Source organism: Stegodyphus dumicola, chromosome X1 (genome assembly GCF_044657685.1).
Source record: "Stegodyphus dumicola isolate Sdum_Otavi_A_Nest chromosome X1, ASM4465768v1".
In the NCBI taxonomy this organism is placed as follows: Eukaryota; Metazoa; Arthropoda; class Arachnida; order Araneae; family Eresidae; genus Stegodyphus; species Stegodyphus dumicola.
In genome coordinates this window covers 27,028,183-27,038,448 of record NC_140780.1, presented here as the reverse complement: position 1 = coordinate 27,038,448, position 10,266 = coordinate 27,028,183, and the positions used below count along the sequence as shown (strand labels likewise).

The following is a 10,266-nucleotide window of genomic DNA, read 5'->3' as shown; positions in this document are numbered from 1 at the left end:
CTAGTATCTCATGACGCAAACTGATCACATCACAAGTGTTTTGCGTACTGGAGTTTTATTCAATATTGTTTCCTTAGGTACACACCAAGATTTCATATGCGTTTGTTTATTTTTTCTGAGTTATTGCATTTTTGTCTTTTTCTTAAATTTTGGAAGCTAGTGAACTAGGGCAGATAGCCTTCGATTACTTTGCTGTGATTACAGACAAACTAATTTTTAGTTTATATAACTTTTGAACTTCAAATAAGGTAAAATAAAATGTAATCCATTTTCAGAAGGGTAATAAATACAGTTTTGGAAGCACAGAACACAGAACAGCCATTTATGTGTTGAAATCATTGCTTTATTGATGTACATGAAACATTAAAACATGAAATAATTTTCACAGAAGTATAAAACATGAATCATACCTTAGGTATAACATTAACAACAAAAGACATGTATCTGTAATTATTCTACTTAGTAAATAAATATGCGGTTTCAAATACGTCCCCTAAAAATAAACTCCAAAGAGAATTTTATGTGACTCCGATATCAGTATTGAAGCAAAAAATAGACACTCATTCAAAGTTTCATGAGTACGTTTCATAAAGTCATTTACAGGGAAAAAGTTCACAAAAATAAAATTGTCCTGTCTCAGAAGTACAGAAACGAAGTTATTTATATCTTGTAAGTGAAACAGCAATTAGAACAAGAGCTTGAAAGCTGTCACTTAAGAGGAGAAACTATGCATTAAATTCATGCAATCTGCCGTTCTTTGAGTACATTTAATGTCAGCCTTTTGCTGTCAGCAGTTCTAAAGCCTTTTAACAAAAAGCACGCTCAGTAAGCTGCTATACATAACACTGCCCCGCGAAGTGTATTTCTAGCATCGTTGGGGAAGGAAACCTATCTTTGACTTAACAACTTTGGGAAAATACGTTCAAATAACGAAGGAGTTTTATGATATTTAATTATTAAAATAAAAAGTTCTCTAATTTCAAATGAATCAGACAGAGCATTAATTATAGAGTGACTATGATTTTTGATTTAAAAGATGCCACAGAAGCTGAAAATCATCTCATACTTGAGAAAGTATTTCTGAAAGAAGCTCTATACATAGAAATAAAAAAGAAAAAATGTGCGATTTTACTATTAATAATACAATGAATTTTGATTTTAATTTGGCTATCGTTAACTGAATAAAATAGAAGAATTACCTTAAAATTTCTTTCTAGTGAAAACTTGTGAAAACATTTCGTTCAAATTAAAATTGTTCTGAGCATGGGAAAAGTATAGCATTTAATTCCGTTCAGAATGAAATGTTTAAAAAATGTACTCTTTCACATACTTAGAACTCTGAAGTATTATAGAAAACAAATATTTACATTTATACTTACATTCACGACGTAATTACAAATTGTGTGCTTCCGAACATGACAAAACCTACTCATCTTAATGGCAAGTCACTAAATGTTTTGCTAAACAAGGAAGGGTCACCGCTTCAAGGAAGTGTATCGAAAAAACCACTTCGGGCTTCTCCCAGTTTTCCTTCCTCCATGGGCCGCACGAACGGTAGAACTTGGGGGAAGGGGCAAAATTTTGGAGACACCTTGAGACAGAATCTAAGTTCTTAAAATTCCTAGTGCTGGCCCTGACGTGATCTGACACAACTTAAAATTTTCTAATCAGGATTGCAAAAGGGGAAGGTGTTCACAGATAAATCATATCGCATGCGCTGTAATCATGACTAACATCTAACAAGTGACACCACATTATCTTCGCCAACATAACTGGTTATTGGTAAAGACCAGATTCAGTATCTTTTATAGGAATAAGTAGAGTAAGGAAAACAAAAGTTTAAGGGGCGCAGTTGATTTTTGTTATGACACTTATATAATACATTAATAGCTGCTTTATTTTTCTTGATGTCCCTCGTAGCTATGACTATCAAGAATTTGAACATATATTTTATTCGAATATTAAATTCTAATATTAATGGATTCGTCCTCTAATATATTTCACTAAATATTGGTCTACCTCTATTACTGTGGAACTTGTTTATTCTCACAAGGCTCTATTTAAATATTTTAATCAAAAATATCGTTTGAGAAAGGCATACGTATAGGAAAATATGATGTAAAACAGTTCTCTGTGCAAAATAATGCAAAATCAGTAGAAATGGTTTTCAGAAGTGCACAATAAATACGAATCTTTTTTCTTATTGTGTATCCTCCTTTTTTTTTTTTTCTTTTTTTTTTTTCGTTTTTTTACTTTGGGCATATAAAATTAACCATTCAGCGTATTTCTTGACAAAAAAATAAGCGTAGGAGAAAATTTATGAACCAAATATAATTCAAATATTTTCAAAATAAAGCGACACGAAAAGTTGCCATGTTTCAGTTTTTAAATACTTGTGTACGGCTAACTACCGAATAAAACAGTTTGCGAGCGCTGTCAAAACATAACTATGCATAAATATAAATCTCATATATAAGGTTTGTTTAAAAATTGAGATTCAGTCATCGAATAATGATTAAGCATAACGTATGTTTTCATTGATATGAATGTTCACTCAATTTCAACAATCCTTATATATACCACTTTCTTTTACCCCATTTGTAATTCCTTTTCTCATAAGCCGGAACTTGTGCGTTTGTGAATTTCTTCTTTCGCTCTTTTAATGAAATTTCTTTAGAAATACAGAAAGATGAAGAAGATTTCGTACTTTATTCGAGACGTCTGTTTTCATAACACGCTGTATGATTTTCCATGGCCTTACTCCAAGCATGGGGTATGATTTTCCATGGCCTTATTCCAAGCATACTTTCGTGAAACTATCTAGACCAAGAAACCCTTTTGAAAATACTCCATTAGTTATGTCGATGAAAATTAAGAACTGTCCTGCCCCTTCACATGCTGTTGAAATCTTCTGAATAAAAGAAAATTATCTTTATGTTAAGAAGATTTCATTGAAACTATCACTACTTGCAGACATTTCTTCACAACTAGTCTGGAAACCTTCGATGGTGTGCTACTAAGAAGGCACTGGAATATGATATATATGGAGTCACTAGTTCCTAAAATATGCCATTCTGCTATTTTTTGATATGAAAATGGCAAACAGAAAAGCAGCTATAACATTAAAATGTGAAACTTGAAGGCTATTTGCTGCAGAATGTTTCCTCTTGCCTTTGAAGATATTTTTGTTTTTCTTATATCCTATGGTACTCTTATTTTTGTTCAAAACTACTTTTGATTTCTTGTCGGGACCAATGTGAGTTTCAGGTCTTAAAGCATTTCCTGCCAGCATGTTGCGAATTCGAGGCCAAGAACCATTATTGCTGAGAGGCTCCATTCCCATGGCTCGGCATATAGCACCATAGTGGTCTACCATTTCTAAGGGTGGTGAAACAAAACCCTTCTTGAAAGCTGCAAATAAAATTAATCATTAAACAAAGCTTAAAATTTCATGCATTTTAAGCAATGTTATTAAAACCATTTTAGGTACGTTGAAAATATTACAATAAAACTGAAACAAATATTTCGTATAAAAATGGCCTTCGTTTCAAAACAAACACAGCTTCCACTTAAGAAATAATTCGTTATGAAATGTTTTGTTTTGGGATTTTTTTTATTCAATTTTACTTCACAGTGTTATTTCCCTTCACTTCTTAGTAGCGCTTTTCTACCTTAGTTTATTCACGGTATTAACCTGACTAATTTTACCTCAGTATGCTCTTTTTGATCATTTTATCGGATTTAACTTATACATCACAGATGTAACATGGTTACGAATAAAAACTCAAAAGAGTCCTTCCTATACGCAAAGTATTTTTTCTATATTATGTGACATGAAAGTACTGCAGTGCATTCTACCATAAAAGTACAGCAGCACAGCTGTATATTCTTAAATTAAGAATGTACTAACAATGGAAACGCAATTACATGCACAAATTCTGAACAGTTTAAACGCATCATAGTTCACATGTAATTTCGAGCTCATAAGCGATTCTGTGAAAGCGATGAAACATAAATATGCTCAGTTTTTTATACCCAACAATGTGTGGAAAACTAAGTTAGAAGAAATAAACTCTGAAGTCTCTGAAAATATTTTAATGCCTACCAGGTTTGTTTTCCCAAGATACATTAATGTATCTCATTAATAGATTTGTACGTTGTCATTCAAGCGTAGGACTTATCAAATCCTATGCTTTTCAGATATCTAGGTAACTTTTATTGCATCTGTGAATATCCACTACTTCATTTTCTACTCCTAAAACCTGAGAAAAGAAGCAGTCGTGGAGTTGTGCTCCACCGTGGGGATTAACATTTTCAAAGACACAGTTAGAAAATAATATTGCACACGGACATAGTGTCACCAATACACTATGATCAGCGAAAACTATTAATGCTGCAGCATGTCTTACCCCTCCCCCTCCAAAAAAAGGCGGTCATTCAGTTAAAGCAACCCAAACCCTTAACGATGGAAGAAGACTTTAGCTAGATTATAGCATCTTTTTTTTTTTTTTTTTTTTTTTTTCTTTTCTGAAAAGTAAATAGTGGCAATTTAGAGAATTTTTGCTATATATACAGTGAAGAATGTCTGCTTGCTTGCGCTTTTTATGTACTATCAGTATTTTTAATGCTAGAAGGCACTGATGGATTTATAAAGTGGGAACACATTTTATCCGAGTTTTTGAGAGACCCCCCTTCATCATTAGAAATATATGTCTCGTAATCAATCGTCATAATCTCGTATCATCGTAATATATGTCTATTGCCTTTTAAAAAATTAAACAATGATCTTGGGGTCCCTTTTACTTTTGAGTCTCTGGCGATTATGACCAGCGTGACCCCTAAATTCGTCTCTGCTATCGTCTGTTAATTTAAAATAGGCTCATCAAGGGCTTAACGATTATTCTCTCATTTGCGATCGGGACATATGTTGTCATCACCTCAACAATAGAGTATTTTATCAAATTAAATGGTTCTATCTTTTTTTCTGCAGGAGTCGTTAACATGATTATGAGGCATAGTTTTGGAAAAATGGCTTTAAAGTGCCTGTTCTAAAGTAACGGATTAGAATTGGCATTTTTCTGCATAGAGTTTTTACACATTGTTAGTTTTCGGATTAGCCGAAAGTTGCTCTACTTTCATTTTATATTAAATGAATACTTTTATTATTCATTGCATTAGTTTATTTAACAGCTGAAAACACAATCTCCCATATTTTGTTGTTTCTTTTCCATTGCTTGAAACTATTTGCAATCTATTTTTGTTTCTGTAATAAAAATGTACCGCCCGGTATAGTGGTCAGGGAAGCTGACTAGCTAGCTTTCAGTTGCATGCTTAGTGTTCTATTTCTTTTTGGCTTCCTTCGCAATATTAACTGAAATCAGAAGTTTATACGAATTTACGTTACACTTAAGTGAGATTAAATGATCCCATTTCTGAATTATAACTCATGCTACTGCTGAAATCACGAGCGAATTACTTATTGTTGCTTACGTGCTCATTGCTGAAATGCTCGTGAGCTGTTATTGCCAGTGACGTTTAGTTCTCATCTACAGGTAAGTGGAATTAGAGATTTGTTTGTTAGGGTAAAATTTCACGTCTCTTCTTGTGTTGAACAGGCACTGACTCTTGTGTATTATAGAGGTAGTTAGTATATTGAGAATTTGTGTCTCAATTTATCGTATCATTTGGACGCACCTGTAGGTTGCAGCTCTTAAGTTTTTTTCATCTAATAAGGTGACTTACCTGAAGATTAACGTGGTTCTAGTGACACGTAACTAAAAAAATAAGAAAAAGTAACGGGAGATTTTTTTAGCGGAATAAAGCAAACTTTGAAACTGAAACTAGAAGTGGTAAGGCTTAACCTCATTCATGCTAAACATATTTTAATACACAAAGGATTTCTTGAATTTTAGTTATGCATAAGCTGTTCCCCATTGAAATGAAATTTAGAAGTGACATTATAAGGTAATTCTCTCGCCTTCTTAGCGTGCCTTCGTGGTGTAGTGGTCTGCATGCTGGGCGCGTATTCCATAGGTCCGTGGTTCGATTTCCGGCGAAGACGTTGCTCATTTTCATCTCTCCTGCTTCCAATTAACCTAATGACTCTACAATATTACAAAATTTTGTACGAAAGAGAATTCTTTCTTCTAATGCTAGCTTTATGAAGAATTTAAATTATGGTTTAATCAAACTGTGAGATAATTATACTTACAAGGACCTCTTGCATAAAATATTGTTCTCATGTCTTTTACTTTGTATGGATCATAGCCATGGTAACCTTTGAATATTCTTTCAGCAAACGGTTTCATGCGTTTCGGATCAGAAAGCTGAAAACAGAAACAAATGATTATAAATACAGACTTTCCTACTCGCAGGTAACACAGTGTAGACACTTTTTAATGGTTATTTTTAATAGGGTAATAAGAGTCACATTTCTCATACACTTAGGTTCATTAGCTTTATATTCGTATTATTTTATCATTTTAAATTTTTACATCTGCTTTTGTAAATGAATATTTCCGAGATTCATTCTAGCATAATGTTTTTTAGACAGCTGAGGTTCTTTTTAAGTACTATTTCATAAAACATTTATAAATCCATGCGTTTCTTATTTGAATAAAAGCACAGGTGATGATTCAATATTATCTAATCACATGCATCTGAAGAAAATTAAAGGAAATGCTAGATAGTAATTTTGTAAAATATGAAATTCAATTATTGAAAGACATATAAAAAATCGAATGTAATTATATTGGAAAGAGTACATGTGAATAAAATAGATACATTGAATAATAACAGTCTTCTTTATTTAATAACAATCTTCTTCGATTTTAGCACCTCTATAACTTTAAGAGGATAAGCGATAAGTTAAATTCAGAATATATGATGCGAAATTCAATAACAAGTAGCCATCGTTATATAAACCAATGAAGAAATTGTTAACGAGTTGAAAATTAAAGTGCAAATCTTTTTACATTGCATTATTATGCCAAGTATGACTTTTTTCAAACACTAGTTCATCGAATCATTTCAAACTCATGATTATCATTGAATTAATAATTCAAGATATATTAGTTTAGAACTGGGATTTAAAACAAATATTGTTTAGAATATGCCAGCTATGCTATAACTGCTAACTCTGTACCTCAGTGGATCAAGAACCGAGTTTCATAGATAAGCAAAAAATACCTAAGCTACTTTTGGGTTTTGCATAGTTCATTGAATAAGAGCATCCTAGTTATGTAATTGGAAGATTCCAGGCTCATATGGAAGGCTGAGCATATATAAAATAATGCAGAATGCGTTTTAATAATACTGATGTTATCTATAAAAAGCAGAAAATAACTCTAATTATGCTACCATACTTAATTTGTGAAAAGAAAAAGCAGCTATAGCTTACTATAACTTCATTTTCTGGGCATAACGACACAGTCTTTAAATAAGTAAGAAAATTTGATTATAATAATACGTTTATATGTTATACTTTAGCTGTCGTGCTCATTAAATGACCTTAATCTCTGTCAAAACTCATAGCTGTAAATTAGGTTTACTTAAAAAATTGCAAATCCTTTACATCTTCCCAAAACTTAAATAAACTGAATATTTATAACAAAAAACATGGGCAGTTAATCATCTCACCGCTTTTATGACATAACCTTCATCCGCAACGAGTAGAATGGGCTGCACTAATCTGTGTCTCTTGAAATGATAATGCTCTGGTATTTCACTCTTCTTATAAACTGTAAGGCCTTCTATATCTGCTCTTTTCAATGACTGGTAGAGCTAGAAAGAAAAAACGATTTAAAAGAGATGCAATTTAATAAAGACCAGTTTATCAAAGTACAGATAAAATAATGTTAATTCTCGTCAGTTTTATTTTAGCAGAAGTGCTTTCAGGTATTGAACATTGTTTTTGTCAGATAAACCGCGACAGCGTTCAATCGGTGAAAGCGTTTCTCTTAAAAAAAACCTGACGCCAAATAATATTAGTTTAACTGCACTCAGTTTTACTTAACGTGCCATTCTTTTCCATTTTATCGAATCACTTCTGAGGATAATTTTGGGTAGAAAATTAAACATTTTGATTACTAATAAAAAAATTCGCAGGAAGAAATTAATTCTTCATTAAGAAGTAATTGAGTGCTAAATTAGACTATAAAATTTTATATTTTACTTTCATATCATTCTAATGTGATACATCAATTTATATCTTTCATAAACCTCATAATCTCACTTTTTTAGTAGGTGAACAAGTTAATAAGATAATTATCAGCTTTCAATATAATTTATGCAAAAGCATTGCTAATATCGTTTACATTTTATATTTCCTTCGTTAAAAAGTTCTGGGGATATATGAATAAAACAATACTAGTACCTTGCTTACTTCTTCCCCTTTCTCTTTCTAGCATTTGATTTGGAAATTTCTGATTTATGATAGCAACGTACAAGGCAGACAGTAATATGTATCGCACAAGTAAAAGAATAGTTTTGAGAGTGAAAATTGTAATTGACTTATTTGAAGTATAGAATACAGTGGTATTAATGCATCTGTACTTGTATGCGCTGTTTAATCTGCCAAAACCTTTCTATAATCCCATCCGTCAGAACATGGTGGTGGAAGTACTTCCTACCTCTGAGGTCAGAACTGGTATACACCGTGTAATTTCCTTTGAGGATTTTCAAGAGCTAAAATTAGTAAAAGAAAAAGAAAAAGATAAGCGAGTAAATAAGGTATAATGTGCAATTGAATTACGTGCAAGTGTAGGTCCTACCACTAATCGAGTGGATAACAGTGTAGTTGCACCAAGGTTCGAATTCCGGGGGGGGGGGATGGCCTTGTTACAGGAATATTTTTTGTGGTTTTTACTACTTGCAAAGAGAATTAGAGCTAGATTGCCTTTGAAAGTCCTCCATGAAGACATTCCTTCCCTTGAGCAGATAGCCCTTCCATACTTTTCCATGAAAAATTAAGCAAGAGCGATTTATGCAGATTTGCACTGGAAGTGCTGCTCTGTTAACTGTGAAATAGCTATAAATCAATATGAGTATTTTAGTCTCTCAATTATTAAAAAAAATAATTTGCATAGTTAAATTTTTTCTCATACTAATTATGTTACCTTCCAAAATTCCTTTAATTTAATTAATTCAGCACAATTTATGCTTATTTGACATTAGAAATATCGGCACTAACCCTCTTGATGCTCTTCTGCTTTTTTATTTTTAAAACTTATTTAAATATACTCTATTGCCCCACAATGGTGACTTATTGGCTGACCTCAGTGATCTTCAATTGGTACCCTATCTATGAGCAGCTGTCGTGACGGGCACTGGTGGGCTTCATTTCCCTTTTAATTTTAAAATCCAAATATACCACATCACACCGCACCAGTGATCTACTGCTATTTATAGTGTGGGATCGTGACCATTAATTTGTAAGTTATTCCGATGGTGGCCATCAGACTATAAGTCACTGGTAGCAAACAACCTTTACAGTCAACGATATGTGCTTCCGTCTAATTTTAATTAAAACCTATCAGATTTTAGAGCACCTCTAATTGGCGGTAACTCCGTAAAGTTATTTGAAATTCCTTTAAAGCTGGGAAACATGATCAGTCAGCGATGCACTTGATCGGATTTGAACTCCAGACCTTTCGAATGTTAGCCAAACGTGTTTTGTAAGTATACCACAAAAGCACGCGATAAGGAAAAAGAAAAACTCTTTAGAGTCTGTGGAATCACCTCCAGTGACTGTCCATCTACAGATCTCCAGTGATCAGCTTTGATGAGCACCGGTGTACTGCTGCTAAATTCTAATTTAAAATACATTTAAATCTCCTACATTACATCATATCCATTAGTTGACCCCAAGTGGCCTTCAAAACACTGGACACCAGTGACCAATAGCTTTGATGGGTATCGGTTATAAGGTACCAGAAGTGGGCGCAGCCCGATTCACCTAACCAAACCATACGGTCATATCAGGCCACGCCCATCGGTTACAAGGTATTTTCTTCTCCTTCCAGCATGTCTTCGTGGTGTGACGGGTAGCACACTCGGCGCGAATTCGAGAGGTACAGGTTCAGGTCCCCGCGAAGGCATTACTCATTTTCACGCCTCCAGCATAAAAAATTAATGTCCCTACAGTGGCGCCCGAACTAAAAGGTGGTGGATAATAATTCGTAACCACCAAGATTTGGCGAATGGGTCCCCTAATCCCCAGTCGTTCTTTAAAAGGGGTAGTATATAAGGTATTTTCTCCCTCCTCCC

The 10,266-nt window shown here is 33.4% G+C and overlaps 1 protein-coding gene across 1 annotated transcript in view; it reads right to left on the bottom strand.

Annotated features, from left to right (window-relative positions):
- Positions 1 to 321: 321 nt before the first annotated feature.
- LOC118186158 (glycerophosphocholine cholinephosphodiesterase ENPP6-like) overlaps positions 322 to 10,266 on the bottom strand; it is a 59,224-nt gene continuing 49,279 nt past the window's right edge. Inside the window, exons 5-7 of the mRNA XM_035356217.2 lie at positions 7,639 to 7,782; positions 6,212 to 6,326; positions 322 to 3,411 (exon numbers count right to left, since the gene is read on the bottom strand). Coding sequence (XP_035212108.1) covers positions 3,053 to 3,411; positions 6,212 to 6,326; positions 7,639 to 7,782 — 618 coding nt within the window. The 3' untranslated portion in view covers positions 322 to 3,052. The remainder of the gene's footprint in view (positions 3,412 to 6,211; positions 6,327 to 7,638; positions 7,783 to 10,266) is intronic.